The following is a 16,593-nucleotide window of genomic DNA, read 5'->3' on the forward strand; positions in this document are numbered from 1 at the left end:
AAGTCCCAGCGAAGGGTCCAAAGCAGAACCGCCTTCACCAAGTTCTGCGCTGTGGTGGTTACTGCCCTAGACGTAGGTCCAAGGGTAACTCGGAGCCTACCACCACTTTTTAATCCCTTATCTTCTTATTTCCAAGAGCCTTAAAACCCCAGGAAATCTCTCGCAAATGTACTTGTTATCTCTGCATTCAAATTCCGCAGGCTACTTACCTTGCTTCATGGTATTTGAATGTTTTTGATTCGGAAACATACAAAATGAAAACACACATTATGCAGATTAAAGACGGTCTGGAATCCCTTAGAATTTAAATCTAAAATGTATTCTAAAACGGATCTGCAAGTCACAGTTTAGGGCTAGGAAATAGAAAGAGAGGAAGAAAACCAGAAAGGATGAAAACCACTAGAGACCTACCCAAACCTGCACTTTTAAAATCCTTTTTAGCAAGTCAAATACATGAAGGCACAACAGGCTTCAAAATATTCATAAAACGTACGTTTTTAAACACAAAATGTAATCTACTTTGACCCAAGAATAAGTAGACTTGGGTCTGGGAGGTAGCTCTTTATTCAATCAGATGACTGTTCTTGAATTCCAGCAAGGGGCAGAGGCCAGGGTTTTACCCAGAGGTGCAGTGGAGACACGTTCTAGGCACAAGGGCAAAAGCACTTGTTTCTTCTTTAAGACAGAAAATGCATGACTGACCCTAATACCTGACTGACAGCTGATTCAAACACACTTACCTTACCCATATTTCTAGGTGGAGTGGCCCAGGGAAACTCCTTTATTAAACTTAGCCCCTTGGGCATTCTAACATTTTAATTCACTGATTATTAAAAATTAAACCTCTAAGGCTAAATAAGACACCTGCAGGATTTGAGGAGACTGACTTACTGTAGGAGATTAAGGACGCCTTCTCTTTACATCGGAGGTGCGTAGTGAGTGTGCACTTCTGTAACAACCCACATCTCTGCCGAGCAGCACTTAAAGTCAGTTCGTGCATCTGTACTTGCTTCTCAGGGCTATCGCTTCATGCCTGCAGCCAGAAGGACCTCATAAACCCATATAATACATTTTTATTGCATTGCCATGTCGTGCTGTTAAGACTGTTCCTTATAGAAATTCTGCCTCACCTAGCTTACCTTCTCTTTAGTTTTACTATTTGACACCAGCCGACTAAAAGGGGGGGGGGGGTTCAGTCCCCCTGTAATCATGTCAACCCAAAGCTAACTAATCAGAAAACGATTATTTTCTTTTCCCCAGATTTATAGAGTTTTTTTAAAAAATGCATTGATTTGTTTTTATAAATAGTTTTCCATTCTGACAATAAATGTTATGCATTCTTATTATGGAAGAATTTGAAAATATATGAAACTGTAAAGAAGAAATAAAGATTATATATAATCTCTCTCCTCAGAGATAACACCATTCATATGATATAAACAAATGTTTGGTCTGAAAGTTTGAGCTGTCAGTGTACTATGAAATACTCAGGCTAGAACACCTAACCCGTTCTACGTGTTCCGCCCTCTCTCAAGCTGGGCCTGACTTGCTCAAGGTCACAGAAGAGGCAGGTCCAGGAGCAGCTCCTGCCCCAAGCCAGTGCTCTCTCCACAGGGACAAGCAAACACTCCGCTCTCCCAGCTCCTGAGTCAAACCTGACTCACTTCACAGGAGATCTCCTGTGTGTCCCCTCCAGGATTCCCAGTAAGACTCCCCCCTTTCAGATGGGGGACCTCTTACGTTCTCTCTGTAGATTGATGTATTAATATTTTCCCTTTTACAAATTTGTCCTTTTTTAATGAAATGACCTTTTATTTTAAAAAGTATTTTCTCTGATTCTCTTTAGTATAAAGCATAGCTTATGTAAAGACCCTGGAATTAGAACATTCGTGCAAACAATATAAATCCCCAGACTCTACATTTCCTGCCTGTGGACTGGACTGAATGCTTATAAAGAGGGTTAGTTCATTAATTGACGAGAATAAGGAGTGAGTCTCAATTATTTTATCACATAATGAGAAGGTATGTCAGCATTAGTTTTGGTTTGGATTTATTCATTCATTCAGCAAGGAGTTATCACCATCTGTCCAGGGTGGCAAAAAGCTTGGGAAGTCATGCATGTCTCTGACTCACTCCAAAGCAGCATCGAATACCTGAAGTCCGTTCCTGGTCACGATCAACTATACCAGGAAAAGCCCCTAGGAGAATCTGAAAGTAAAGTTAAAGTGTAAGATTCCTTTTTGACCCACATCCAGCTAAGGGGGAGCCCAACTTCCTTTCTCAAACACTGATGACCTGCCAAGGCTTTTTCTTTTCCCAGCCAGTTTGATGTATTGTCCTACTCATCAGGGTAACGATCCACCTATGAACTAAGAAAACAGGAATAACCTTAAGGTTGAGGATTAGACCGACTTCTGTATTTTGGCTTTTGCTCCTAAACTAGACCCAGAATGACTACTGGGATTCTCAGAGAACATTACTCTAGATATCTGAGGCATTAGGGTTTATACAACATGAATATAGTACATGGGAGAAAATTTAAAACTCTAACAATCCAAATGAGTTTTTCAAATGATTTTTTTTTTGTTTTGTTTTCTATTCATTTTCCTTTGCATAAGAAATTCTGAGGTAATCCTATATTGGAACAGTTAGTAGTCTCCAGTTACATTTAGTATGAAGGTGGAACAGTAATTTTGTAGCTATAATGTATTATTAAGATTAAAATCCTATTCCTGGAAGGAAAAAAAAAAAAAACTCTAACAATCCAAAGAGAAATCGTATGCGTAGCTTTTTTTTCTACGTCAAAAGGAAAAATAATAATAATGCTTACAAGGACAAGCTGCTAATCCCTAAAGCCTCCAAGGAGGGAGGAGAAACCTTTGAAAAAGAAATGAACAATTTCAAAGTGTGGCTTTGAAAACTGAATTAATAAAAATGCCCCCCTTCAAGCCACTATAATAATAAAGGTTTTATTTTTCCAAACTGTGGCCAAAAAAAATCACAAAACAACACACACACACAAAGGAGCACAAAAAACCATAAACTCCCATGGAGGACACTTACAGACGTCACGCTTCAGGTCCTCAGCATCCGTGAGGGAGGACGAAGCTGCAAGTCGAATGTTCTCATTCATTTCCTTTATTAAATTTCTTAATGGTTTTAACTCTGTCCCTCTCTCGCCTTTCCAGGCAACTAGAGGATAAAATCCCTATTGAATGTGGACCCTCCTTCTCCCCTGAACATACACTCCTATTAATTCTGGCCCTGAAAAAAAATGCAATTAGTTACGTTAAGTCCTCAAACTAATGTGTCATTTTCAAACCCTGTGGCCCCTCAGAAGACTGGCCTCATAGAAACACTTGTTCTGTACACAACAGAGAATGTTTCCTTGTTCCCATGGCTGCGGCAGGTTAAAGTGAGCTGTTTATGTTCACGTAAACACACTGGAGTTAGAACATTCGTGGAAACCCCAGAATCTACCTGGCCTACCTCTGGATTGGAATGAATGCTTATAAGCAGAGGAGTGGAGGTAAACTGTTAGGAGTCAAAGGACTGAAAATCAGTTTTCCTCCTCAGGGATTTGTTGTGCCCTCATCTTCTCTCCCAGATAGAGTCCACAAAAGGCAAAATGCCCAAACTGCTCATAAACGTAGATGCGGAAATTTCCTCAGGTGCTAAGGGAGTCACCGAACTGTAAGTCTGAGGGTTTCCAATGAAGCATCTCTCAGCTTCACACCACTCACTTTAATTCTGGAGACAGATAAGCCTAATCATACCACATAATGGGAGATGAGAGGTGAGAATAAATCTTCTGGCCTTTGAACAACAACAACAACAAAAAGCTTGGATTTTTAAGGTTTAAATATCCTGAGTCATGAGGAGATTCTTAAATAAAGCTCAACCCTCCAGAAAATGTTCTACCTGCCAGGGATCTGGGGGCTAATGAAAGGACCTCTTGGCCTTTCGAATGGCTGTGAATTCCCAACAATGATTTTGCCTTTGCATTAAGGCATGGTGATTTCAAAAGAATAACACTGTCCCCTGCCCAGAATCTCAGCAAAGGCAGCTCTCAAGGGATTGATTGATTGATTCTCTCACTCATTCACTCATTCATTTATGGACTCAAACACTTATTCAGCAGATTATTAAGCACGTACTCTGTGCTAGAGAAATAGCTGAGGCTACAATAGTGGACAAGGAAGACATTGTCTATGCCAAGAGGAAAGGCTGAATTGGCAATTTTTGATGCTGCACATTTTTTGGGTGCAAAGAATCTGAAAGTCAAAGGCAGATTAGCATAAACAAAGTTGTCAAAGGTCTTGCCTATTCTAGTATTAAATTATTTTCCCCATTGCTTCCTTGTACCCCCTCATCAGGAGCTAAGATCTAAACATATGACAAGATGCTTCCACAGAATTCTAGAACTTTCTCTGTACTAGACCTCTCCCAAATTCTGTTTACTGTATTGCTGTAGTAGATTTATCTTTCTACTTTATTATTTAGGCTGGCACTGGCTCACTTGTTAGGTGTATTTGCTAAAACAAGATCAATGGGTGGAGAGAAGCTTTCCCAAGAAACATAAAAATGGTAGACTTCAGGTATAGTCTAACAAGTATGTCCAGGGAATCCCTACAGAAATGATATACCTGGCAAGGCAATTTTACCCAAGAACTTGAGATCACCTTCACGTTGGAAAAGAGAGAACAATTTTTAGTTGTTAAGGACCAAAATATGTCTTTCTTGTCTATAATAGAAAAGACACGTTTTTGAAAAGTAACATTTCATGCCTGCTCTGATTGAAAAAAAATTTTTTTCACTGTTGCCACCTAGTGGACAAAGGTGATTACTTTCGATGGCACCTAGGAACATGTCTTAGTATGACCACAGGATGGCAGCACACAACCAAGTTTTCAAAGAGCCAGGCTCAGGGGAAAAATTAAGGTTTTCTCCTCAAAAGAGAATGTTCCAACAGAAGAGGGTGGGTAGGAAGTAACAGTACAAAATAAGCATTCCATTCTCTTTTCCTAAATACAAATGGAATTCCAAGTCTTAAGATCATTAGTGTTTCACAAACCAGTTCATTTATTACATTAGGGAAGACTTCCTAAAATTTACCTGGTAAGCTAGTTTGTTTTTTAAAGATACTTTAAACAAATGTGTATTTTTATCTGACTTTTTATGAGATTTTCTTCATAGAGTGTAACATTTGAGCAATGTTTTTAAATTCTTCTTTTAATGAAGTCTGATTGATTAGCAGGGGAGTGTCTGTTCCCTAAGATACCCGTTCAGAGCATACAGACTCTTACCCAGGCTTGTGCCAGCGACGGGTGGACCCACTGCTAGTTTTGTTCTGACCAAAATGCTGCCTAGTCAGTCTGCTTCCCTGTCACTTCAGTGTGCTAGCATCCTGTTTCATTCATCCATACTGCTTTTAATTTTATTCTTTGATACCATCATGGCTTACTTTTAAGATCTATTTTTCCCTTTTTCCACTAAACTTTCATTGACAGTCCTCTCTAGAAGGGATGTTACCATAAACCTGACAATATAGTATGATGTATATTATACATATGATGAGTAGTATGATGATTTATCTAATTGATAGAATAAATTTATAAGAAGCATTTAATTGAGATTATTTTATGGTTGATGAAGCTGAGGCAAAGAGAAGTTAAGTGATACCTTCTAGCTTAAGCAGAGCTATTATTGGTTTTCCTGCTTGCCCAGGTTCCTGAACAATTGCTTGGAATTATTCCATGAGACCAGGAATGAAGCAGCAGAAACTACGTGTTCTTTACATGGAGATGGTCCCCTTGGGAATCTAAGCCCTTTTGGGTGAAGAGCATCACTCTGTGACTGAGAGGTCCTTGTAAATTCTAAAGAGTGATCAACCAAAGAAAGAAGGGAAAGTTGCACTTTGCACAAGAGCAGAACCAAACTTTCCCCAGTCGATATTGAATAATTTCAATGTCTCAGTGATGACCCTAGAGTTATACAGGCTGTACTCACACAGCCTTGCTTTCTTAAAAATTCCAGAGGGGTAATGGGAATCATGGACAGAGCTCTGGCTGGAGAGCTGGGGGCCCTGAATTTCAGTCTCAGCTCTGCCTCTCGCTTTCTGTGTGACCTCAGGGAAATTGATTAGCCTCTCTGGGCCTCAGTTTCCTTAGATTATAATGAGCACATTATCTACAGTGCCTTTTTAAAGAATTTTTAAGGAAATATATTGATTTCAAAGAAAAGTTGTGAGAACAAGTATTATGAAGGAAAATAGATGCCTGTGTATTTTATACACAATTGAAATGTTTGTGATCCGACGATCAGTGTGGTCAAGAAGTGGAGACTGGCGTTTTATATCTTGGTAGAATCTGGCTTCACTTCCCAGGTGAGCTTGAAATCAGTTGCTGGCTTCTGCTAGGAGAGGAGCAGAATTCTTGCTCCAAGTTTCTGTCCGTAATGGACTAGCTCTTCACGGGCAGATGGGCAGGTGCCAGTGACTTTGAGCATCTTCAGAAGTGCATCTGGAGGACCACCAGCAATCATGGTGTAAAAGAACATTCACAGTGGCTCCCCACCCCGCCCTCCCCACATCTGACTAGTTTAGGGGAATTGTCCCTACACCTAGACACAGCTTGCACTGTGAACAGCCTGGCTGACACTAGTTTTGCTAATGCTGAATTGTAGCCAAACATTTTCAAGACTTCAGACACTAGGACAGTTGTGCCTTTCTTATAATCGTCTTAAGAATGCTAGAAAACATGCTGTTTGAGAGTTTCTCCTTGTGATCTCCTTTGGATGGGCAAATGGAAAATCTCTGAGGAAGGGGATTAGTAAATCGCACTGAACCTCAGAAACTTTGCAGACTTGATACTGAAGATCTGACCCCTTTGGCTGAATCAGAATAAAGTTTAGCTACTCAGATCCTCTGTTGTCTTAACAGAGTCTCAGATCCTCTGTTAGGTGAATGCTTGGCATATCTTTATTTTTTCTCATTACTTCAGTGATTCTGGATCCTCGCTTTTAGCCCGTGATGTGCTCAGGTGCCTTCATGCATTGGCTGTGCTACAAAGGGAACAGTAACAGACACAGCCCCTGCTTCCATGGAACTCACAGGCCAGGAGTGAAGATAAGCATTAATCAAAACCTCAGATAAACGCATTTGAAATTAAAATGGAGATGAGTGTTACGAAGGAGGACAGGGTTTATATTAAAGGGACTTAACTGTACCAGGGAGACTAAGGAAGGCTTCTCTGTGGAATTTATAACGAATGTCAAAGCACGAGTGGGATCCCTAGTAGAGATGTCACTAGGCCACAGGCCTCCCGACAGAGAAGAGTGGCAGCGTGGAGCGCCAGGTAGGATTGCTGGCTGGAATGCAGCGATGATCAGCACTGGGGGGGTGGGGAGGTGAAAGGGCAGAGCCACGGATGCCGAGCCGCATGCTGCTCTTTATCCCGGAAGCCGCAAGAAAGCATAAGCAAGTTTCAAGCAGGACAGTGAGATGACTGGATGTCTGGATCAGAAGGCTCTCTCTGGCTTCAGAGGTCACTCTACTTCCTAAGTGCAAACATGTTATTCAGGGATGCAAGGCTACATCCTGATCTTCCAAGAGAAGAAAACCCGTTTCCGACAGCCATGCTTTGGGCTCCTGTAGCAGATGAATCATTCAGTTGGCTCTGAGATTCAAAGTATCCTCTGGAAATTTTCCATACTTACTCCTAAAGATCTGAGAGCACTGTGGTTTAATTAATAAGGACACTTGAAAGAGAGTCTAGGTATTGACCTATGGAAGCTCTTCCAACCCTGAGATTTATTTACCCATAAACAATTATTTATTGAATACATACTGCATACCAGGCTCTAATCTAGGCACCAGGGATGCAAGAGTTGACAAAACATGAACTGTTGTGCCCTCATGGCGAGTATGTTCTAATGATGGAGAGAAACGCTGAACAAGCAAGTAAGTATGTGTATAACATGATGCTAAGTAGTGGTCAATGCTATTAATATTAGTAAATCAGGGGAAAAGAATAGAAAGTAACAGGGGAGACCATTTTTGATAAGGTGATCGGAGAAATCCTTCCTGAGTTGACATTTCAGCAGAAATCTGAGTGACATACACCGAGTAGGCGGTGCAGAGATCTGGGGGAGGCAGATTCCCAGCAGGTGAAACAGTGAGTGCAAAGGCTTTCAAGTTGGACTGTAGGTTAGAAGAAAAGGAAGAAAGGAAAAGGAAGAGAGCCAATTGGCTTGAGTAGAGCAAACAGGGACAGTTGGGAGAATGGGGTCGGTGGGGGCCAGACATCCTATCTTTACATTAAATTGCAGTCAGGAGTACTTTTACATGTCGTACTCGGAGTTCTTGAATCTGTCTGCACACATAACAAGTCACATCAAGTATTGGTATTTGCACATTGTTTTTTTGCCACCTCCAACTGCACAACATTTGTTCCAACAAAACAACCTCCTTCCATGTGCCTTTCTTTCAACCTCTACTGATACGTGTTCCTCTTAGAGCGTCCTTGCCGCCTTTCTGCTCATGCTCCTTTCCGTGGAGAGTACCGGGCTACCTTTGTGCTTGTTCTCAACTGATAAAGGATTTTTTACCTGTTTTTGTTTTGCTAAATGTTTCCTTTTTAGAAATTGGCACCACCGTGCACTTCAAGCAAAAAGGTATGATTCTTATTTCTGATTATGTTATGTATGTTAACATTAAGGTTTCACAGCAATATATCGAGGGCTTATACCATTGAGTTTATTTCATATCAATAATTTGTGGTAATAATTTCCATAACACATTGCCACTCTTTTTCCCAAATTGTGAACTTTCTCATTCACAAAAAGCCCCTGATCCAACCCATGACCCCTGTATTGCTTTTGACAGTTATTCTTGAATCTCCAGAACTGAGCAAGTTATACCCTCCTCCCAATTTCCTTTTCTTTTTTTTTTTTTTGAGGTATATATGAATTTTTTATTGTTAATGGGGGAGATGTGACAGGTTTAGTAGTGATTTAAATAAGGTATATCATTTTTTTTAAAAAAGTTCCTAGATAATTGTGATGTTTAGCTATGTCTGACTCATGGACTCAGTGATTTAAAACATGTGCACATGCTCCTCTCACCCACAAACATCTACACACAACAAAGCACTATACATATGTGCATATATAGATGCATAAATTGAGATACAATAGAGTAAGAAATAATATATTAAGGATGGTTAAAAAATTGATTATGAGCTCTGTTCTACCAGGGCACTGCTGCTCTGACAGCCATACAAACATGATGCAAGGGACAGCCTATGCAAGTGCTCTGGACTGCAACCGAGGGCCATCCTGGTACCTGTCGCCTCCCACTTTTCTTATCTTAAGTGTTCTTGGTTAATTCTTGTAGAGCTGACTTTTGGAAATGTTTGCCGCCTGATGACAGGGCTCTTAGAAGGAACACAGCGTCCACTTTGCCATCCTTGTTGGCTATTCAGATAGATACATTACTGAAGGAAACAGAGCAGGGTCTCCTCAAATGAAGCACTTGAACATTTACTATTCCCTCCTGCCTCAGCATCCCCCCAGGTCTTCCTGTCACTTCACCCTGCTACACTCCACCCGGGCTGCTGGAAATTGTCTTTTTGTGCCCTCCACTGCCCCCACGTACCTCCCTCAGCCACGTGGCACATAATTCACATTCTTGCCCCTACAAAGACAGTGCAACCAGGTCAAAACTTCACGAAATGGACTCTAAGATTCAAGCAGTTACCCAACCTGAGGTGCCATCTTGTAAGTCCAACAGAAGTTCCTAACCGTGTCTGTCCCCAGACCAGAGTCACAGAATAATCTGCCTGGCAGACACCACTTTCCTTAAATCCTAGTGGCCACCCACTTGGATTGGTGATTGTCTCATATGAAGATGTCTTCTTCCCTGAGTCTCAAATGGGACGAGACTACCAAGGTCATTCTCAGTAGTGAAAACTGTTCTTGTGGTACGTAGACCCTACCAGCCACAGCGATTGTGGACACTCTGTTGGTTACTCCCAGGAAAGGGCCAGTACCTTGTTCACAATCAGCGCTAGCAAGTCCTCACAGAAGGCGGCTGGAAAGAGGTAACCAGAAATGTATGCATAGGAACAAAATTATTGGGAGGAAGAAGTATAAACTACTGCCCTCTTCAACCTTTCTTCTCCCTTCAAAGCCATGATTATCAATTATATTTGCATCTTAAGTAGCTAGGGTTTGTAGAACATGATACCTCACAGCTCTGGTGTGTAAGGAAAAATAGGCTATAGGACTTTTTTTTCAAAGACCAATGAGAAACATTCCTAGTGTTGCCCACAGGAATTCCAAGAAATGACCTAAAAATCTCAGAATTTTGCATTTCAAAATATTGGATGCTGTTTTGATGGAAAATATGTGATAATTCCAATTTTACTGTGAGAATACTTTAGCCTTACCCAAGACTCACTTTATAGAAGGGGGAGATAATGCATAAAGATTATGTAGGAGGAACCCAGATTTAACTCTAAGACACATTACTCAAAGAAAACATCAATATATCCTCCTTTCCAGTCGGCTCCAGTCTGGAGATTATAGGCTCGTACTCCCAGTTGATTCACCCAGAGGAAGCTGTGCTGGTGGAAAATGGACAGCAGGTGGCGCCAAAGTCAGTCTTTTCCCCTTGAAACATGGCTCCCGGGACTCGGGCCTCAGTCTGCACATGTAGATAAGAGCTTGAGAGACAGTTAGGAGATTTTTTTCTCTTTTGCTTGACAACTGTTTTGTATATTGTTTATGATTTTGTTTTATTTTTAGTTACTTGGTCAACCTTTAATAACTCTAAGAAGAATTCAAACTTAAACTCAACTCATCTGGCCTTTCTTCTTTTCTTGTATGGCTGAACTTTGTACAGGAATAAAATTACGAATGGGCTGGATTTTTTTAGTGGCTGGAAGAAATGCCCAGGCGTCACTGAGGGTGTGATTATTTTGAATAAATCTAGTCCCAAATCCCAGAAAAGAGCCCAAAACACTCAGGAGAAGCAACAAAAATGTGTTGGCCAGATTTGAATCACAAAGTGTCTCCCCACACACGTTCTCTAAAGGAGGTGTTGAAAAATCACCTTGTCCTTTTTTGGAGATTTTACTCACGACAAATCAATTGGCTTAGCGTCCCGCATCAGATTTGAAGTGTAAAGATGTGCCCCCAAATTCTCAGATTTTGAAATTTCAGGATGTTTTATCAACCTTACCCTTAATCGCAAATTCCCTTTTATAAGCATTGGCAGAGCAAAGTCAGTCCAGCGTTCACATGGATACAGAGTCTCAGCTGTCATCCCGTCCTGGGGTTCAGAACCTGGACCTGGTGTGGTAATTCAAGATTCCCAATCCTGCTGCGGCTAAATTTTGCACCCTCAGGTCAAACATTAAAAGCCTTGACCCCGTTCGCAAACCAATGTCTTTGATTCAGGGGTATTTCATGCCCTTCTGTAATCCAGACTTCTATAGTTAATAATAATAATGACAATGTTACCACTTATTGAACCTTTACTAGATAAACACACATACCCACATATAGGATGTGGCTAAAATCCAGGATATGACTTTTGTCTGTTATATGAAAAGCATGTAGCAATTTTTGAACTGTGGATCTATTTGCCCATTGATTCTTAAGGCTGATTTATGTTTGCAGACTCTTGCTTTCATTCTATCTGTCAGTATATAAAGCACTTGCTGAGTGTGGCCATCTGGTGTGGGAAATAGGTTTATCATTTGCATTTCCACAAATAAGCAGAAGTTTCATAACTATGAACTAAAACATAATTAATGATTTTGCTGATTATTCTTCCCTGGACTAGCCATTAACCGAAGTAGCCTCCTCTGCACTCATATATATATATATATATATATATATATATATATATATATATATATATATATAATTGCATACACACTTGTGTTGATTCCCCAGCTATCAGCCATTTATCTTTGTATTTTTTCAAGCCTATTTATTTACTCCCAAAACCATTTATGAAAAGAGCAAGTCATATACACACATCAAAGAGCTATATGAGAGCACTTAATAAATAATAATTGATAGAGATGAAAATAGCTTTAACAGATCCACTAAATACATTTCAAATATGTAATAATAATTCTATTAAAAATAAAATGAAAGATTATTAACAGTCATACTGGGATTCCCTATATATATAACATAGACTAGCATGTGAAAGTGACAGTTAATTCTCGATTGTGTACATCAAAAGACCTATAACGTATGTATATCATATGTGTAAATATGAATATGCATATAAAAGATATTTATCTGCATATATGTATGTACATACATCAGCAAGAACGTTATATGTGAACATATATATCTAGGTTCATATATGCATAGATCATATTTTTCAATGATGGAGTTTTTGTTTTTTCAAATACTACCCTTCAAATAAAATGATAAGACTAGACTTTTCAGATTCCGCCAGGTACCACTCAACTCCAAGATGTCTGAAAGATAATCTGGCCTGTCCCAGCACTAAAAATGAGATTAAGGAAATAGGCAGAACTGACTCCTTCTGAAAACCTTCTGCTTCACAGTATCCCTGGGGCGAAACAAAAATCAGTCTTGCTTAACCCTTCAATGTGTGTGCAGTCTTTCTCTGTTTCAGAAGCGTCACGGACACACCAATCCAAACAAACGTGCCAAAGAGCTCATGACATCTAAAGCGTCTAGAGGAACTAAGACCACAGGGAAACACGCTGCCGCCAGGCCGGAAGCCCGGGGACGTTGCCATTAAAAGCTTAACGTTCCCCAAAAGCCAAAAAGGCTTAGGAAGAACACTGAGCTAAGACTCAGGACACCTGGATTCCGGTGCCTGGTCAATAATTACTAATCAGGTGCTTTATGCAGGATGCATGATCTTCCTGAACCTTAATTCCTCTAGATAAGCATGAACCTGAGGGCAGCTACAGTGCCTTGTATTAATATGGTTCTGCATCCATTCAGAAAATTAAGGAATTGATTGAATATTTAAATTACTTATTCTGTGTTTCCCTAGCTTTGCATATAATAAAGCTCATTTTATATCATAACTCTGCTGTTCAAACTCTGTATATATTCATATTTTTATATTAAGTCATATTTTTTAATATTCTCAACAAGACAATCTAGTAAAGAAATCTTCTGCTGAAAATCATTTTTTCAAAGATAATGGATGGCTTCCTGTCATTTTGTTTGTCCTGGCTACTGTTTTAAACCCAGATTTCATTTGCCGAATGTTTGACAGGAGACTCACCAGCACCCCTTCCCGGTGTAGCCTCACCTCATGCAGTGCGGACAGGCAAAGGCCCGGCACCAGCCACTGGGGTGAGCCCCAGCCCCTCTGCTTACTGGCTGTGTGCACTCATGAGACAAGCTTAACCTTGCTGTGCCCCCTCATCTCACTAGGAAACAGGGTTCATTCAGTACCTGCCTCATAGCATGGTCATGTGCTTCTATCTGTGAAGCATTTGTAACAGTACTTGTAGTAAGTGCTGTGTAATTGTTTCTTGGTTGTGTTTGGTTGTGGCTGTTCCTCTTATTACGTACATGAAACAGAGATTAGGAGAACATTCTTGAATTCAGCATTTTCCCTGTTATTTTACCTCTGACCTGGTATGTTGGTAGACAATTTTGGAAACATTCACATACCAGAGGATGATTCCACTGCACTTGAAAACCATCATAGGTTTAAACACACACACATGCATACACACACACACACACACACACACACTCACACATACATTGATTTCCATATGTGCCCTCAAAACTTCAAAGTGACCCATAATTATTGTCACACTAATTTCTTTCTTGAATGTCATTGTCTAAGCATACAGTCTTAAATCCAAAAGTCTTTGTTGTGAAAAATACTAATATCTTCTTCTTGTAATGGATCTAAACAAACAGAACTATACAAAAGGAGACAACAGAACAAGCAAAGCATAGGAAACAAGCTCTTCCCTCCTACGTCTTCTGCCTCAATTCTCCTCTTTCCGTTGGCTCACAAATCTCTTCTCCACTTTCCTCTCCATTCCCACACCCACATCCCACAAATTGTGCCCACGCTGGGAAAACCCAGGTAGTGGGAAACCCACAGCTGGCCCCTCCAGGATGAACTCTGGCCAAGCCCAAGTCTCAGTCCTGCTTCTGGTTGGGACCTGCCTCACTGGGTTGGCTGTTTTGTTTTTGTGGTTATTGTCGTCTTTGATTTTTATTTTTAAAGCATCGAATCAAGAGTTCGGACCAGATGATCCCCTGCTGCTTCTTGAGACCCCGCAATGAGTTGACTTATTTTCTGCCTTGCAGCTAAGGTGCCACCCAGCCATAAATGTTACTTTGAAACAATTCTTCTCTCCATTAACAAATGAATAACTACTGACTCCCCCCTGAGAAATGAGAGTCACAGACTGGCTCCATGTTTTATCAATGGAGATGCTGTGATGAATCAGCTGGAGGAGCCCGTGTCTGGCTGCTGAAGGACCCTCACCAGTGCTTGGAATTTTAACTAGAGCCAGCATGGCCCCGCTGTGCGGAGCCGCCACAGGAGGAGGCTGGATGAAGAGGAGGCTGCCACATCATGACACACCTCAGTGACAGCCAGCTTTAGGGCCATCTTCGGCGAGAGCATTTTGTATTTGGAAGTGTTTCAACCAAAGATACCCCTTAAGATCCTTATAGCTCAAAGAGAAGGATTTCAAAAAGATCGTGAGCCCTTCTTGGGCTGTGCATAAGTGCCCTGACATTGAGATGCTGGTACCTGGCCCAGTCTTCTCTCTGCACCGTCAGCTGTAACACAGAGTGGGCTGGATGTAACTATTCTCTTTTCTCTCTCTCTCTCTTTTGCACTGCAGGACCTGGGTCGGTGAGAGGAATCAACGGATCCATCAGTCTGGCCGTACCACTGTGGCTGCTGGCAGCATCTCTGCTCTGCCTTCTCAGCAAATGTTAATAGAATAAAAATTTAAAAATAATTAAAAACACACACACACAAAAATGCGTCACACAGGATACAGAGAGAGCGAGATGGGGGGAGACTGTTTATTTCACAACTTTGTGTGTTTGTAAATGAAGGGGGAAATAAGAATACAAAGGAGAAAAAACAGCATTTAAAACGATTTCACAGTCCATCAATAAAAATTGGAGTATAATTCAGGGTGGGAAAAGTTCTCCCAGGGTATGTGTGTATCTAAGCAAATGTACACTGTATACAGACGCCATCGTGGTAAGGAGATCCCAGCGTTGTAAAAATAAGAAGCACCAGATGGATATGAACCCCCTACACACACACTTACTCCTTCCTTCATCCTTTTTCATCCGTGGGGAAAGAAAAAATAAGGTCTTGCCTTTGGTGTTTGTATTTCCATCCTCATTTTATTGTTTTTTATTTGAGCTGACTCGTAGCCATTCAGACCATCTTTGGGATCCATGCTGGAGTCTTGCGTTGAGCCTTTAGCTGGCTCTCCTGCCTCCACTCTCTCTCCAAGTTCTAAGACCATCTCCTTTCCCTCCAGGGCGTTCTATCTCCCGCACAGCTGCCCCGATAGCCCCTTTTGCCCTCACGGCCCGCCGCTTCCCCTCGCTCCCGCCGCCCCCGGGGCACCAGCCACGCCGCAGATGCCAGGAAGCGTGCGCTTTACCTCTCCCCTCCGCGCGCCGGGCCGTCTCTCGCTCTCAGCGTGGGTGTGTGTGCGTGTGCGTGTGAGCGTGTGCGTCTCTCTCTAAAGCATGCCGAGGGAATGGTCCACGTGTACATAGACTCATTGTGCTGTAGATACTGTCCCTCTTTGTGATCTTGAGATGCGGCTGTGCCACGGTGCCGGGGCACGCGATGGGGCAGGAGGCAAGGAGCAGGGTCCCTCCCCCATCACGGCGCTCACGGGACATCAGCGTGTGTTCAGACCGAGCTATGCCCCGCCTCCGGGCAGGACCTCATACTCCTCCTAGTCCGGTCATCAGAACCCAGTCCAGAGTCACTCAGATTATCACTGTAAATGAAAGTGCCTACTATTGACGGGGTGAGCAAACAGCAGAAAGGATCAGTGATGTGGATGAGGTGACCTAGGATAGAAGGTTTCTGATTTCACTCTTGTTTCACGAGTCTGAGGGATTCACGTATTTCCTGGCTTTTTGCAGACTTGGTCCTGCTCAGCTGCAGGAATGAGTAGCATGTGTTGAGTAAATTCCCTGAAGCAGGAAGATCTCCAAGCATTAACGTCTAAGGAAAGTGTGATGAGTTGCATGGAGATCACGTGGCTGTTTTGCCCTGTTCTGCCCCCTCCCTGATCTTCAGATAACACTGCATTTGCCCCACAGATTTCCCTGACTAGAGATTTTTTTCCCCCCGATTTCAGATAAAGTACAGTGAGAGTGAGCAAGGCAGAAACACAGGATGCCCGGGTCCCTACTCACGGTATAAATACTGTCAGAGCTCCAGCACAAAGCACTGACCGTAACAAAAAGGAATCCACTCTTTGTGCTCCTTTGCAGACCTCTGTCCTAGTGTTCTAGGCTAATACTTTATTTGGTTGCCCCCATTGTCTCCCTTTTGGTCCACCA

The 16,593-nt window shown here is 41.7% G+C and overlaps 1 protein-coding gene across 2 annotated transcripts in view; it reads left to right on the forward strand.

The window, feature by feature from the left end:
- Window positions 1-15,005, forward strand: part of LSAMP (limbic system associated membrane protein) — a 566,772-nt gene extending 551,767 nt beyond the window's left edge. The window contains exons 8-9 of one of the 2 annotated variants that reach the window (XM_010985024.3): window positions 8,641-8,673; window positions 14,889-15,005. In XM_010985024.3, coding sequence (XP_010983326.1) covers window positions 8,641-8,673; window positions 14,889-14,986 — 131 coding nt within the window. In that variant the 3' untranslated portion in view covers window positions 14,987-15,005. The remainder of the gene's footprint in view (window positions 1-8,640; window positions 8,674-14,888) is intronic. The other variant, XM_010985026.3, reaches the window with a different exon arrangement.
- Window positions 15,006-16,593: the final 1,588 nt, after the last annotated feature.

Source organism: Camelus dromedarius, chromosome 2 (assembly GCF_036321535.1).
Source record: "Camelus dromedarius isolate mCamDro1 chromosome 2, mCamDro1.pat, whole genome shotgun sequence".
In the NCBI taxonomy this organism is placed as follows: domain Eukaryota; kingdom Metazoa; phylum Chordata; class Mammalia; order Artiodactyla; family Camelidae; genus Camelus; species Camelus dromedarius.